This window comes from Simochromis diagramma, unplaced genomic scaffold (genome assembly GCF_900408965.1).
Source record: "Simochromis diagramma unplaced genomic scaffold, fSimDia1.1 OVJJ01000753.1, whole genome shotgun sequence".
NCBI classification, from domain to species: domain Eukaryota; kingdom Metazoa; phylum Chordata; class Actinopteri; order Cichliformes; family Cichlidae; genus Simochromis; species Simochromis diagramma.
The window spans coordinates 12,648,495-12,665,975 of record NW_024387523.1 but is presented as its reverse complement, the minus strand read 5'-3'; the positions used below and the strand labels follow the sequence as shown (position 1 = coordinate 12,665,975).

Here is a 17,481-nt window from a genome sequence, read left to right as displayed (position 1 = left end):
TGTCTGCATTCTGAAATGGTGCTAGCCCATATTTCTGTCAGCATAATTGGAATATGAGAGTTCCTCATGCCAAACGCTTCACCACGTTTTTGCCAATTATAGCAATTCCTGCTTTTTGTGCCCAAGGTTTTCTGAGGCCCTTTGAAAAGGAAGACCCCTTTTGTTACAGGAAAGACTGAGATGGGGGAGGAAAAAAGAGCGAGAGAGAGAAAAGGACTAGAAAGAAAAGAAGGGAGAGGGAGAGTGATGTGAGCGATGGCATTGGGAAATGTGCAAGCCAGTCTACATGCAAATTGCACATGCACATATCTGCTTCTGCATCTGTGCAAGTATGGGCTAGTTTATTTATTCATCTGAGCAATTGTTTGTCTGCCTGAATCTAAGCCTGAGTGCCACAGCTGTTCAAAGAGGACACCAACTGGCAGAAGGATTCGAGAAAAGTTGTTAGCCTAAAGAGAAGCGTGTCTTCACCATGGAACCTATACAGAATCATTTAAGATAGAAAAAGAACTAGCATTGATGAAAACTGGAGAAATAACTACACAAAGGGTATTCGATCTTTAAAACAATCAAAGATATGAATGACCTGTGTAACTTTGTATGCGAATATAGCCAGAAAATAGCGTTTACACAATTTTGTTAGGTGTTTGTCTTTTGGGAATAAGTTAAAGTGGCCTAAAGCTAGAAAGACATTATCATTTATCATGACTTATCATACTGGATTCCATTTGTAGCCGCAGGTGAAAAGGAAAGGTATTCAATGACTGCACCAGTAGGGAATAAAAATAGCATTGAGCTCAGTATCAATCTCAAGGAGGCTTAACGCTTCCGCATTCTGATGCCCCGATAAAGAGAAAGAGGATCGCGTGGGAGGAAAGAACGGCAGAATAAAGTGACAAAAAGGGAAAAGGAATTTAATCAAGTAAGGAGGTGGAGAGAATCTTTAAGCCTCTCTGCCTAGATCTGGTGTTTGTCAAACAAAACACTTTCATCAGTTTTCAGACGGGTGCAATTTTATATGGGAGCGATATTACAGTTTGAGTGCAGTTAGCATAATATAGGTTCGTGCAAGCATCACATGCACAGCTGCTTATTGTGCAATACTTCGCTGTACATGTTGCTGTGTTTGAAATTAAAAGCAGGAATGAAAATATAAACATCATAAGTTAAAGCAGTTTTCCCGTCTGCATAACTAGATGCTCATCATCTAGTTCGATAGCGTGTTGGTGCTAATGTGTGCTGTGTGTATAGGGAAAGAATTATGCTTATGGCCGTTCTACTGTAAAATCAGGTTATATCATCACAGTACAAGAATACTGTACATCAGAGATTGGTGAGAGAAGGAAGACAAAGGGGAGCAATGGAGGATGGAAAGCACTCAGTAATAAGAGTCTTTCCCTCTTTCCATTTCCGCGCTCTTATCCACTAACTTCTATTTTTTTTTCTCTCTCATTCATTTTATTCCCCCCTCTCTCTCTCTCTCTCTCTCCTTCAGTCTCTCTCTGAATGGGAGTTGATGCCTCAGATATTAGTGAGCTGTGTCAGACAGTTAAACTGCCCTTTATCGATCCTCTAAGCTTCACTCTTTCCAAGCAGCCGTTATGGTTTTAATGGCTTGTAATGGAGCTGGGTTCTCTTTGATGTTCAATTGCTCAGCTAGTCTGCCCTTGTTTTTGATATAGTTTCAAAGGATCTTCCTAATGCCTGCCTCAGAGAAGCTCATTTCCAACAACAAATTTTTGGGTTCCGTGATTCTAAACTGTCCTTATAGTGGAGGAAAAAAACTGAAGGAAATGGAGTTGAATGGGGTAACAACATTCTTTTAAGGGGTTTGTAAAGGTTTTCTGACTACATGAAATGTTAAAAAAATCATTTTTTTAAAACGGCCTAAATACCATTAATTAAATTCAAGAAAAGACCAAAAAGTTGTTCACCTCAAGAGGTACACAGACACCAACATTGGGCATAATCCAAAACTGTGACATAAACCACAGAGGCAAGTTATAGATTAATGACATTGGGTTTACTGGATTTTCTCTACTTTGCAACTAAGAAAACCTTCTTTTCCAAACTTGTTTGTCTTCTTTATTTACTCCTACTGTGAAATTATTTGTATTCCTGGCATTCTTTTCCTGATATTTTGGAATAAACCTTGATTTTACCCTCTAAAATATCTTTAAAATACTTGTGTTTGTGTTGCCTAATGTATGTTTTTTCTGCTGAGTTCTCTTTTTGTTTCTACACTGTGCCCTGAAATAATTTCTCCTTCAGGTTCTCTCTTGTGGTGCCTTTTTAAAAAGTAACTATATTGTAGCCTGTTTCAAAAAGTGAAGTATCTTGCTAAAAAAAAAAAAAAGATGCATATTGTCCTGCTAAATCAAAGCAGAGTCAACTTTTACATGCGTCTGATCTCAAGTTATTACAGTCAATTAATTTTAGATAAAGATTAATAACAAATTAAATTTATCAGAGGATTTTCTTGTTCAAAGCTTTATTTTCATCTAGAAGGGAAAGTTGTATACACCCAGCTAGCTTTTCAAAGTGCTATGGAGTCTATGACCTAAATAAGAAATATCAAAGCCTGGAAACCCCAAAAGAGAAAAGTGAGAAACGGGAAAAGAACCGGGATTGGGGGGCACACAAAAAGAGGGGTGGGTGGGTGTGCATGTTAAAGTCCCTGTGCGAAACATCAAAAACAAGCACGAACTATTAATGTATCTAGTTTGTTTATTGGTGCTTGTGGCTGGCAGGTCCCGCACCATCATTAGTGCTATGAATGTGACACAATGATTTTCTTTTTACACGCCTTCCACCAGAAAACTACTGGGAGAATGATAGTACTCGAATGCCAGGGTGGAATTCAGCATGTACTCATTGTGTATTCTTTTTGAATGTGTCTCGTAGACCTTGGTGTTGAAGAGTTGTGTCAGTGATAAAGAGCAAGAAAGAAGAACTGTTTCCATTTGTTGTTTCCACTTCCTCAGGAAGAAAAGAAGCAGCAAGAGCTTCTGTCAAAGCTCTTGTTCTTTTTTGAGTGCCTCTGAACTAGCATGTTTATTCAATATGTGACACCAACAGTTGCAACACGTTAGCGCCGTATTCAACAAATGTTCCTAATTAACTAATGACTGTGTTTCCTGTCAAATCGCGTGCATTCGACACTGAGAATAGGTACGTGTGTGTGTGTGTGTGTGTGTGTGTGTGTGTGTGTGAGAGAGAGAGAGAGTTCTGCTTTACGCTACATGCTGGTGTTTTCTCCAACCGCACACAGCATTCATGACCAAGCATGTCTGATTAATGCACAGTAAAGCATGTAATTAATCTTTTCTTCAGCCCCATTTTTTTTGTTGTTGTTGCCTCTGGTGACAAATTACAGAAACTCTGACACAGTCACTCAATGAAAAAACACAAGAAGTCTTCCTATTTTTACATACACTCACCAGCTGCCAAAATGCACATGCAGCTCAGTGCATTTTAGCATGTAGACATGGTCAAGAGGATCTGCTGAAGTTCAAATTGGGCATCAGAATGAGTTTTTAAGAAACTGCTGATCTGCTGGGATTGTCCTGCACAATCATCACTTTGATTTGCACAGAAGAATCCAAAAAAGAGAAAAAATATCCAGTGAGCGCCAATTCTCTGGGTGAAGATGCCAGAGGTGACAGGCGGAGACTCGCCACACTGCTTGTAACTGATAGACGGGCAACAGTGGCACAAATAACCACTCATTACAACCAAGGTTTGCAGAAGAGCATCTCACACAGCATGTCGAACCTTGAAGCAGAGGGGCTATAGCAGCACAAGAGCACAATGGGCGCCATTTCTGTCGTGTAGGATTAGGAAACTGAGCCTACAATTCATACTGGCTCACTAAAACTGGACAATATAAAACTGAAAAATATTGCCCGCTCTAATGAGTATCGATGTGAATCACAGGGTCGCAATTTTGTAAACAACATAAAAGAATAGATCCACCCTTTCTTGTATCAACAGCTCAGGCTGCTCCTGATGGTATAACGGCATAGGGGATATTTTCTTGGCACACTTTGGTACAAAGTGAGCATCACTTAGCACAGCCTACTAAACTATTATTGCTAACCAAGTCCATCCCTTTATGACCACAGTAAACCCATCTCTGATGGCTGCTTCTGGCAGGATAACACACCATGTCACAAAGCTCAAATGATCTCAAACTGGTTTCTTGTACATTTCAATGAGTTCACTGCACTCAAATGACCTCCACAGTCACTGATCTCAATCCAAAAGAGCACCTTTTCAATGCAGTGTTATGGGAGATTCACATCGTGGATGTGTAAATGACAAATCTACAGTAACTGTGTGATGCTATCATGTCAATACGGACCAAAATCTCTGAGGCACGTGTCCAGCACCTTGTTGAATCTGTGCCATGACAAATTAAGGCAAAAATGGAGTACGACATAGTGCTGACACGGTGTACCTAATAAAGTAGCTGTTGAGTTTATGGCTGTTTTGCTTTAGAATTGGCATTGCTTTAAATGTCAACATTTCCCTCGTTTAACTTCATCAGCAGTCTGTCCCATAAATCTGGACTCTAGTTCACAGCTTATGACAAAGGCTGTTGACTCATCCTCCCACTCGTTTTCCAAATGTTAACTCCACATATAGCCCTGTGCATTACACAACAGAATCAAGCCTCTGTCCGTTCAAAGGTAACAGTGACATCAAGCGCTTCTCCGGCCAGTTCAGGCAATAACTTAAATCTAATCTTGGCTCAGAGAGAGTGAGGGACACGGCTTCTTACTTCCCCTGGGTGTCGCCTTTTTTGTTCTGTCAAGCAGTTTGTATTTTTTTCTCATATAGTCCTCTTCGCGAGGGCCCAACATCAAGGAAGATATTGATGATCAGAAATCAGACTGCGCTACTACTTAGCAAGCAGAAAGCATTTGGGGAAGTCATGAAACTTTTACTCACCCACTGACTAAAACAAAGAACGCACTCAGAACACGGGCGAAATAATAAACTGGACTTCACACGCGTAATTTTGCGATATATGATGATCTGTTGTGATGCTCACACCAGCTCTGCCCGTGCACTCTGTGATTTTAGCCTAAACTCTGGAAGTGATGAAATATTGATACGGTACACAGGAGGATTTGACGTAAGTAAAGCAGAATACTGCAGTGCTAGGCATCGCATGTTTTATTGAAACACCCAGTGTAGCACTCAAGGAGAGTGAACAAAATAAAACTGGGGGGGGAAAAGACACCAAAGAGATAGTGCAGCCTTAAAAGACAACAATGCTGCACTCATAAAGGAGGGATGCAACTTCCATGTCCCTAAATTGCCTGGTTTAATGAAGCGTTGCCAATCAATATGGAAGATGCCGAAGAAAAATGAGCTTCATATGCGGGTAAATATTAGCTCTATGTCCAGGTCTTGACCAAAATACTTTCAGAAAGCGCATCCACTTTTTCCTCCTCCAAAATATTGACTTCATTATTCAGTGTCCCCGGAAGATAAATAAATCACAGGTTTAGCGCTTTACATCACGGCGAGGGACACTGGGGAATAGCTCATCTAAAAACAGTGACAGAGCTAATGGTGAGGTAGGATTTCTGTTCATGTTTAACCTAGTTTGCTTTGCAATTAACATATAAAACATGTCACCAAAAGCTGTGCGCTAAAACATGTATCAGATTTATCAGTTATGAAGGACGGGGCTCCTTTGTCTTTTCCTTCTCGACCAAATTACGAGAGGCAAAAGGATCAGGAAGCATAATTTTTCATTACACACTTGACGTGGCTGAAAAATGAACAGTGCGACCGCTGATAGGCCTAATTGGTGAGTGAGCAGGGGCAAGCAACTGGAGCCAGGATGGGCCATGGCTACTTCCTGGCACGCAGCGAACCCATTTACAGAAAATGGGCGCCACTGCTGCGAAGAAGAAGAAAAAAAGACCTCCGAACTTAAAACGATGGGGGGGAAAAGGAGAGAGAGAGCGTGAAGAGCATGCTGCAGATACCTGTGCCAGCAACTATTTAAAAACCTTGCCAAATGCTTTCTGGCATTATATAATTTCATGGTGAGGAGAACACAAGGTTAATCACTCACCAAGATGGTTGCCAAGAAGATGGCTTCAACATCCATTGTCTCACAGATATAAAAACACAGCAATCAGCTGCATTTGTGGCTGATAGCGGCTCACAAACGCAGCTGCGTCTTGCCCCGCTTCTTTGAATTTCAATTTTAGCCTATTAAAGTCTATGTCTGCCCCTGCCTGTCTGTTCCTCCATCATTCCCTCAATCTATTCCACGCCATCTGTCCACTGGCCCGGGTAGTATTCTTATCCACCATTTTAATTTCCTTGGGCAGTCATTTTAGCACATGTACAGTACGCATTACAAAATGTGACTGTAAATAAAGAGCCTAGCAAAGCCGCTTGGGGAAGGAGGTCGGCGAACAGGCATCTCCGACACGAGCCATGAGTCAGAATCCAAACGTCCGCTGAACGCATCAGTCCTCTAGTACTGTACAGGAAAAGCGTAACAATATGCTACTAGCAGACTGGTCACCATCTAGATGTGATACATGCTGGATTATTTCTTTTTTCATTTACCTCCAGCAAAAGACTCTTAAAATTTTAAAGAGGACCGCTGACCACCAGGCTTTTATAAAAGGTGGACATAGTCTCACTCTGGGCCTTTTAAGAGGCAGCAAGGGTCGACTCCTCTGAGAGCAAAAAATTAGATATTGGAAAAATGACCCAGTTTCTCACTGGATTTATGACATCAGTAAACATTTTCTTATTGAGTTCATAATCTCAATTGCTTTTTTTTCATGGCCTCATTTAGAGTCAAATAACCACGAAGCAGGGTGTTCTTTACGGCGTGGCTACCTTGTCAATTATAAGTGGCTACTTATATGAGAGTGCATAAGTTTCTCAGTCATTGCATCTCAGTCAGTTTGAGGCTTCAAACAAATTGGTGAAATTATGGTGGCTACGTCTACCTTTTATTTAAAGTCTGTCCAACTGCAAAGCAGAGACCAGGTGATAACCACACAGCACCCACAGCCACTAATAGTGTTATTCCATTGTCTGGTTTTAGTTAAGTATTTTTAAAAATGAACAGATTTGAGAGGGGAACGATTACAGAAAATGACATTTATGTTCTTTAACTATCTTGGCATTGGTCTGCACTCATTCGTTTTGTGGTATTTCTGCAGACTGATATACTAGGAACAGTTAGTGGAGCTTTTCTGCTGACTGAGCTCTCGGGATTTGAGGGGAAAGTCGATAATTAAATTGTAACACAGAATGCAGAAAACTATTTTTGAAGGGATCATGGCTTGAGGTTTTGGCTTTATCATGGATAAACTGTCAAATTGCGCAGAGAAGATAAGTTACTGTACAAATTGGCTTCTTGAATATTTTTTGCTCTTTCCTCCATCGTTTCATAACTCTGCTTATCCCTAACACTCTTACAGGAGGTCTCTTATGTTTGTAGACACCATTTTATTGATTACCAATAAGAAAATACTGGCTACTGAATCTCTGGCTAAAAATTATAAACACTGATCTACATCTGCTTTGCATTAAATGCAAGTATGTACATCCAAGTCTGCGTGTAGACTGCAGTGAAAGGACGTGCAGTCAGAGTTTATTTTTGTTGAGCCGTTTCAAGCTGACTTCATTAGGCATCAACGCTGATTGAACGCTATTTTTATGGGTGTATGATTAAGCTTCTTCCAGGAGTAGTTGTTCTCTCAGCTATCGCCACTGTAGATAGTATCTGCCAGCTCCCTGTTTTGATGTGGAAATGATGAGCTTGTTAAGCCTGGCCCATAAAATCACGATGGAAAATTCTCCAGCTCAAGTTTTGTAGAAGCAGTACCAGGGTTTGGTAATAAGCAAGCAGGGTGACAGAATTCACAGCTTTAAAAACAGACTCCCATTGACATGGCACATTAAAATTGTGAGGTGCAGGATTCAAACCTTTCTCGTTTCATCATTTCTCATCCCCTCTCCCATTCCTCTTTGGGTTCCCTTTGTTAGACCCTTCCTTTCAATCCCTCTTTTTCAAACCCTGTTTTTAGTTTGAAGTAATACCACCAAACAAGTTGCATGTCTCTCATAATAATGTAAGCCTTCACTCAGTTTCACACACATGCATACACACAAACACCGTGTGCCGAAAACACTGATTAGGAGCACACAGGCCTGTGTCTAACTAACCTCAATGCACGCTCCAGCTAACGAAATAGAAAGCTGCCACCTTACTCTGCATTTAGGGTCTGTAAAACAAACAAAACCTATGTGGTGTGTTTTCTATGTCCAGGGACAAATATTGAGCAGATTTCCAGCTCACACTATGGCTGGTTGATGACTCATACTCTAATGAGGATGCAGCTTAGGCCTGCAAAGATAGCTCGCATCTGAGAACAGTAACCTCAACTTCTGATACCACACCTACAAACGAGAATGTACAATTCTATATATAAACACCTACTTGCCTATAGAGAGATGCACACAGATTAGATCCTTTAATTTAAAACAAAACAGCAGATAATTATGACTTGTGCTTTTAAAAAGACACCTGTGCTATATGATATTCAGACATAGTCACTATGTGCATTTGGGATCAGGCTGACATGAATTTGTTGGTGTTGCTCTTTGTAATGACAGCAGAAAATGGGCTACTTGGTAAAGTGCCCTGGGGAACAAACTGTACCAACACAGTGTTCTGCAGAGCAGAAGATTGCATCTCTAAGGTATCACTGTCAAAAAAAAGCAAGTGAATACATAAGCAATTAGACATACATGCAAACCAACAGATAAACACTTAACATTCAACTATGACCTGAACCATCTTTCTCAACTGGGATCATTACCACCAAAAGAAAGCAAACACAGAGTAAAAAGAACAAAAACAATTAGTCATCCTTTTATTCCCAACTCTTTTCACTCATGAGTGACCTGAACAAGACAGTGAGCAAAAAACGGACTGTGTAACAGCCTCTTGAATTACACTATCTCTTCCAAGCACAAGCTCCACTTCTTTCTTATCTGTGCTTGATAACCTTTGCAGCATTTGCAGACAATGAATTGTATTCTTTGAAAGCATGCGTTTCCCCTCTTTGGTAGAGCAAATGTAGGCACAAGCAATAACTCTGGGGGTCAAACGTTTTCCCGATACAAGAATTAGTGACGTTTAATGTCCACACAGAGCAACCACAACACTTAACTCACAACAGTTAATGGCACAAAATGCTATTTAGAAATTGGAAGGAAGCAGTATGACAGGATCACTTTTATTATATTGCCTAAGAAGTTTATTGGCCAAAACACTTTAGCTCATACCAATCATAAAACACCCCAAAATATATCTTTTCACCTGTGCAAGGCAACATTTTACTGCAATGTGATCAGTCTGTCTCATGATTTGACAATCATTTTATAACGTGTTTCCTCTACTTACGTCTAAGTGTTAAGTAAAATGGTTCTCACATTTTTCACAACTGATTTTTGGTCATGGTACTGCTGGTTCAAACCATTTTGACTCTGCCTCTGATTGTAAAATGGGAGGGGGATTTCGAGGATTACAGCATTGCCAATTAGACATTCACCCTGGCAAGGTTAATGAAGGATTAAGCTATGAGTTGGAACCCCTTTGAAATCTTAAGACCTATCTGTCCACCAAAACACCTACAGAATAGGAATTTCTAGAACCTAAGCAGCTTTTAAACACCATAATCAGGTTTCCTGGAAATACCCAGATTTCTTTTTTTAAAGTGTGTACACAGGAGTTCACGTGTAATAACATGATATTAAGACTACATACTGTACACAGTCATACACACTCGTGCATGATGACATGGAGTACAGCTCCTACCTGCACCAGATTCCATCCTTCCAAGGACTCTGCAATGATGGATGTTACAGAGGGGCAGACGCCGCCGAAGATCATCAGGTGTTTGGGCCCGTAACAAATGGCATCAAAGAAGGCCCTCAGCCCCTTGGCATTGTCGCACTGCAAACACAGAGAGAGGCATCGTGAGCTACAGCGAGGCAGAAGATGAAGAGAGAAGATGAAGTCATGTAGAAAGGGGATTTTTGTATTTAGTTATTGTTGTAAAAACAGTAATGGTAACGGGGAAAGGAAGTGATAAGTCAAATGTAAAACAATGTAGCTCACAGGCTGCAGGAGCGTTCCCCTGCTCCAGCCCAACGCTGCAAAATGCAGCCATTTTACGTCACTATAGCAACAAGAGGAAAAGATTGTGTGAAAGGAGGAGAGAGAGAAAAATGAGCAGAGAGGGAAAAACACTGTGTAGGTTTCAATTGATTGTTATATGAACTGGCTAACCGGTTTTGCTGCGATTCTTTGATTTCCACAGTTGTAATGATATTCCTATCAGCAGTAAACACTCCAAACCTCAATCTTCTATTATTGCTACTCAATTCAGAGATGGAGTGACTGACTGGCAGGTGGTGTGTGTATATGTCTGTATTTGTTTCCTCTGACACAGTCCATCTTATCCGGAGAGTCATTTGACCTTGTTAGCCATCAACCAGCTACTGAATGAAATTTTCCACTGAGCAAACGCGCTCCACAACGCAGATTGAAAAACTGAAAATCGAATGTGAAGGAATGAGATTTCTAACCAACAAATGCTTTGATATGTGAACAAGGCTATTAAGTTGTGTTGCAGGTGTCATGGCTTCACTTTACGTGATCATTTCTGCCCTTGTATCCATGGTTTCTTTCTTCTTTTTCCCTTATTTTTGATAGGAACATGCTAATCTGGGACACCTCAAATCATTTGCCAGGTCAAGCTGCAGTGGAGGACACAAACAACTTCCTTGTAAGTCGCACCATCAACTGCTGGACCAACATTCTTGCATTCAGTAGGATTTAATCATGTGCTAGGACCAACTCAGACTCTTTTGTTGCCTTTGTTGTTTTTAAAGTAGATGACAGTTAACTGGTAGAGATACGTTTTCCTCTATGCATCCCAGTAGAGAAAAATCCATGCTATAATGGCGGTCAAAAATAGACACAATTGCGAATATGCCTCGAGTGAAATGAGAGGGAGAAGATGTGATTAGACACAGTGGGTATTTCTTATCCTCGCAATACAGCTGAATGAAACAGCAGGCTATTAAAGAAAATATTAATTTCCCTGCATCTGGCCATAACAAGGTAGGCTGGTACTGAAGGATTGTGACTTTTAATTGGTTACCAAGCAACATAAAAAGAAATGTGGGCAACTAAACTTGTCATCATGAGCACAATAGGGCTTGGAAATACAGTAGGCTTAAGCTGATTTATTATGAGAAGTGACAATGTACTGTAGGTGGCAAAGAATAATGTTCTTTAGTCTTTCTGCACCAAATAAAACTGTCTTGCAACAACAGCACAGTCCACTTGTGTACAAGTACATGTGCATACATCTGCATCAAAGTGCATTGGTTAAGACAAGAGCGTGTTAACGTAGCCTCCATGTTGTCACCCACCGGATTATTAACTCATATTCTGAATCCTCAGTTTTAGCATTGAGTCCAGAAGAGAAGATATTTGAGAATATCAACAAATATTTGAGTAACATCTGACTAAAACACACAAGTTCTTTGTTCATGTGTGTTTCTTTGCCCGAAAACTCCTCTTGGACCAGCAGGAGCTAATAGTTCTTATCTAATTCAAATATTATGACATAGTCATGTTGCCTAGCTACCACCTAGCAGATTAATTAATCAGACTAAGATAATAGATCATAAGGTGGTATGTATGAGGTATATTTTCTGCATTTACACACCTGTTACACTTTATAAAAGTATCCTATCATTTTAACTTCATAAAAATCAAATGAAATCTATATCTACTATCTAGGTTGAATTATGCATGATATATTAGCAACATGCTAAAATGACCCCCCCCCCCCCCCCCCCCAAACAGATTTTTTGCACAGTCCTTTTGCACAGTTAGTTAAATGCTAGTATTTGTAGCTATATTAAAATCACACCAGAGAGCACCGGCAGTACAAGGTTCATATAGGTGAGGTGATACCTAGCAGGAGAGCGATCATTTACACTTACAGTTAAACAGCTGTGTCCTGATAAGGGTATAACAGAAAAACTTGCCTCCTTATAAAGGTGACACAAAGGGGGATATTAGCTGTAAAACCACAGCTGCTTTTGTGCCATGCTGTCAACATTTTTATTTCTGCTTCGAATTAAGAAGTTTGATATGGAAATCTGTGAGGATTTGCTCTTTTTTTTTGGAGTGGGCCTCAGTTTGACTTTGGAGGAACTGCAACCACCGTAAAGCATGGAGAAGGAAAACTGCGAAAGAAAGAAAGAAAGAAACAAACGAACAAAGAACATTTCTAAATTGCTCCTCTTTCCTAGCTATCACAAATATCCAAAGATCTTTCAAACTAAAGAGTGTTTTGGATTATTGCTTGATCAATGGCTTAAACAATTACATGACTTGAGCGGTTGATTGAGGCTTGTTTCTCTTTCAGCAAATTACTTCATCAGCTGATCATTCAGCCTTCCACCTTTCATTCATGTGCTCTTAAATCTGAAGGCCATGCATGCCCGCAATCTACTGTGCTCTGCTCACAGAGCCTTGACCAGTGTGTTGTCATGCCAACGGCGTGACTATTCACACTTTTGTGCGCTAGATGAGTGAGGTGCCGCGGCGGGGCCGTTGTAGCAACGGCTATATTTAGTCTCTCGTTAGGTAGCACAACGACCCAGACATTAATCAATACTTATTCATCTCCAGCAACACCGTAGAAGTTGGACAGACAAAGCAGGATAAACAGGAGAGGCAGCCGAGTATAATAGGGCACAAAGAGTAACGACACACGGAGGCAGTGAAAGTGATGGTGGGTGAAGTAAGCAGTTGAATAGAGGGTGAGAAAGACAGGAGAGAAGAGGTATAAGCCTGATATTAGCCATACACTAATAAAGCATTCAACTAGTGTGATGAGCCTGCCCTCCATTATAAGCTCACAATAGAGTAATTCGTGAGCGTGAGATTCATTCACGGGCTCTCTGTGATGCTTAGAAGTCACACAATGCACATTTGCCTACAGTCCATTAAGTAAGGAAAAAGTAAATTTAAATGTCAAACCTAAAGTAGTTTTTAAGTGATTATATTTAAAATCTTTGAATCTCATAATGGCATTCATTTCCAATACACAACCATTTTCTCTGTACACAACTCTGTTCTATAGTGATGACTTTTTCAAGGCTTTCTAATAGGTTACAAACAGGTTTTGGTAGAGACGTGGCACTCAAGGACTCGTGAATAGAAATCTATCAGAGAACACTGTAACAGCAAAGATGGCGGCTATCCAGCCCCTGCCCCCAAAGAGTCACTCATTTTGTTGCATAGACAAACAGTGGTGGTCCACAACTTTGCATATCCACTTGTTAGCATAGTGTCGTACTTCTCATGGCTTACTTACACTTAAGAAGCCTAATTAACTGTGCTCATGAGTAGCACAGCATTTCCCCTTTTTCTGGGGAAAAGTGTTTTTTAAATCCGTTTTCATTCCACAGACACCGACATTTCACATTTTTTCAGGTAGGGTGTTTAAAATAAATTCCCAAATAACTGCCCAGAGGCATTTCAAAGATGGCTGCTGAGTGGTGAGACTTGCTTCCACCAGGACTTGGATGGAGTCTGTATCTTTGATGCTAGTTTATTCTAAATAAGGTAAAAGCTGTCACAGATATAATTCTCATGTAAAACATACATAAGCTCCAAAGCTGCTACAATGGGAAAGTATAGCAGCACTTAACTCAGTAGGAGAGCAGTAAGAAATACTACAGCACTTTATTTCCCTCTCCTCCAGCTGAAATCTAATTCCTGGCATTTGGAGGCCATTCGGAGCAGATCGATGGGGTTAACGTCCGTAGTAATCTGTTTGACTGCCTTGGGAGACAGCCAAGGAAGGTTTGTGTGTTCTTGTTGTTGGGTGTGGGGCTAATGGCAGAAGAACCTAGAAATGGGAACTCAAGGGATGCATATCAGTCTGATCACAGAATTGTACAACATGCGCCCTTCGTACAGCACAAACACGAAAACCTCACAGGTGTTTGAATTCACTTGCTGGATTTAGAAAATATTTTTAAAGATATATAAATAGTCTGAGTTGTTGCATTTGTTTTTACAAAAATCTTCTCCCTCAGATTAATATTTAAGATTTCAGTGCGATGAGATTGCACCACAACCCTTCCATTGACAGTATATTACAGAAAGACCAGTTTATTTCAAATGCTCCTCAACACTATTGTCACTACTGCATCTCCTCCACGATGACCTTTACACAAAGCTACTGATATTCATCCTTGTTGTTCAGTGTACAATGACATTAACCTGCTGCTATTGTGCTAGTAACAAACTAAAGTCAATTAGCCTGTGAGGAAATAGCCTCTCTGTGTGTCATGGTGAAATACATTTTTACTTGTTCCATGTGATAAATTACATGCATCATTTAATTTTAATCAGAACCTTGGGTAATAGCACGCCTTTAAAGATGAACATGCATCAATGCCTGTTTATGCCATAATCCATCAATAGTTACAGAGCATTAAAGGAAGTATATAACATCCTTTTAAGGCACTTTCCAATATGATTCCAAATGCACTTAATAAACCTCAATAGAAAAAAAACTCAGGAATAATTAAAAAAAAAAAAAAAGATCACTTTTGGGGACTGTTTTTTTTAAGGCTCAGCAATTACTCAAATGCCTAAGTGATAATTAATTACTCCTTAATTAATTTCCACAGGTAAATTAACCTGCCCTCCCTACGAAGAGCCAGCCACATTTCTACAAGCATAATAAGCTAAACGCTTGAAAGTGAAATTTTCCAACTCACTTTCGCTACACGCAGGAAGACACTGCAGAGGCCACCAAGGTGTATCTATGCTTGTCGTCTGTAGGTGTGCATATGCGTGTTTTTGAGAATAGAACAAGAGCTGATCAGAGCACCAGGCTGGAGCTAACCATGATGAAATGCCTTGTTAACGCTCCAGAGGCAGCTGCACCTGTCCCTCATCTAATGGCAATTTACTGAACCCAAATCAGCAACCTGAGGCCCTGTATAGCACATTCACATACATGCGAGGGCGAGTGATAAAGACAGAGGACAATAGAGAGAAACAGAGAGGGAAGAGCCTGATCTGATGTCAGAAGCATTCTGCTCTGCTCTGCTCATACTACTGCTCATTTTTTCCTGACAAGGCCAACAGCACAGGTGATCATTGACAGCAAACTCCCACCTCAGGATATATGGCTTTATGAATTAAGTTTATGCACATGTTATTATAATAGCATCATGCATATTTCATCAGCGGTTGCCTGGTGACTGAACTGATTTTTTTTTTCATTGTTCATGGTTTCCTAGAGGTTGAAAATGCAACACCCTCAACCTCTGGGTGACCAGTTTTTCTGTCTCCAAAGAGTCACATACCAACTTGGACAGGCTGCAATCTATCTCAGACAGATCAGCAAAGGATTGCAAATAACCATATATAACAAGGGACTTGACCCAGCTTCCTGCCAACTGGTTGAATTCTGGTTACAGTACTAGTTATAGTCCTAAAAGCAAAGTTTTCTGTCAAATCTCAGCACGTTTTCACTGTCACATCTGCATCACAATGGCCTTTACTGATATTCGTCCTTGCTGATCTCTGTACGATGTCATTAACCTGCGCTGTTGTGCTTCTCATAAACTACACTCACTCAATTAGCCTGTGAGGAAATAGTCTCTCTCTGTGTGTCACGGTAAAATGCATTTTTACTTGTTCCATGTGATAAATTGCATGCATCATTTAATTTTAATCAAAACCTTGCATAATAGCGTCGCAGCCTGTTTACGCCATAATCCGTCGATAGTTACAGAGGGTTAAAGCAAGTATAATTCAGAGCTGGACTCTTAGTTAGTTGATGTGAACTTTTGGTTATTGTGAATTTCTGTGTATTTAGACAGCAGCACATTCGCGATTTGCAGTATTATCACAAATCCTAACGTCAATGTAAAATGACCCTATTCAACCTCAAATCAACAGCACACTGAGAGCAGACTGACTCCATGTCAATCCTGTTTTATTGCCATCTTGATGCACCCAAATTGCTTGGAAGACAGCAACTAGCTGTGAGTGTTTAAAGCAAACATCTCAAAGGCAGCATGGTCACAATTTCACTGCAAGCTCTCGCAAAAATTTTGGTTGTGCATTTTGGTCTCCAACCACTGTTTTTCTTAGTGTTACTGTAGCATGCTGTTGAAGTCCTCTTTTAAAGGTACACAGATACACATCCACCCTGCCTGCCTCATGCAGCATGCTTTCCTGTCCATCCAGCACTGGCACAGCACATGCAAGAAGCTGGACTCTTGTACCAGCTGCCTCCTGCACACACTCCACACTGAATTACTTTCACATCCCCGAGCCAGGAGAGGAAATGTGCGCCAGGATGAATCCAGCGATTGCTAAAACATATGCTTGGCATTATAAAGCCCTATAGAGTTAGTACCCAATAGGTCAGATCTAAAGAAGATTATCTCTTTCACCATGTACAAACCCAACTAATCCTCTAAACTGTCATGGCTGTCAATACCAGCTACCGTCGGAAGAGGAGGAAGAATCACGAGTATGGACTGCTGCACTGAATTAGTCTGCAGCAGTCCAATGAAGTCCTACAATTTCAGCATAAAGACAGTGACGGTATAATATCTTCACCACATGCTACTTTGAGTTCATGTGGTGCCATTTAAGGTCAGTGTTTCCTGCTGCTTATCTCTCCAGGATACATCTGCACCTAAGATCTTCAAGAAGCTAGAGCGATTTGTTCCCCATCACTGAACTCTTGGGCAATTCAGAGGTCCACTGGGGTGTAACACATCACCCACCATGCCTCCTTTTCTTTCTCTTTCTTAAATGACCAAGGGAAGATAAGGCTGACAGGTAATTCACAGTCTTAGGGAGCCAACAGACAAAGCTTTCGTTGAGATATTTGGAAAAGTACTACAAGAAAGTGAAAACAGGGGGAACAAGAGGAGAGAATGAAGATGGCTTCAGTATGCTGCAAGCATAGGCAAGACTCCTTGTGGTAACATTTAAACAGCAGGCCCCGGAGTATCCGAACAGAGTACACATTGATTGAGTGAGAGTGGATGAAGTAAACTGAGAGCAGGAAGGAGTGATGGAGTTGGGCTTTTTTTCCCCTCAATCTGTTCCCTTAACAATGCATGCCTGCAACACACAGGAAAAAAAACTGAGGCACCCACTTCTTGTCTGGGGAGAGACTGGCCTTTAAAATCCACTGCTAGAGACTGACTGGGCTGCTCAAGCTGATAGCTGTTTGCCCTCCATCTCCTCCTCTCTCTGTGCCGTCTGGCTCTTGTTATTGCAGTCAATCTATCTCTCGCTTTCTGGAGAGCTCAGATGGCCACCAGGATAACCATGATGGCATGCTGGAAGCC

General features: G+C 40.7%; 1 protein-coding gene across 1 annotated transcript in view; it reads right to left on the bottom strand.

Moving 5' to 3' along the window:
* gabbr2 (gamma-aminobutyric acid (GABA) B receptor, 2) overlaps positions 1 to 17,481 on the bottom strand; it is a 183,723-nt gene that overhangs the window by 123,434 nt on the left and 42,808 nt on the right. Inside the window, exon 2 of the mRNA XM_040021390.1 lies at positions 9,875 to 10,012. Coding sequence (XP_039877324.1) covers positions 9,875 to 10,012 — 138 coding nt within the window. The remainder of the gene's footprint in view (positions 1 to 9,874; positions 10,013 to 17,481) is intronic.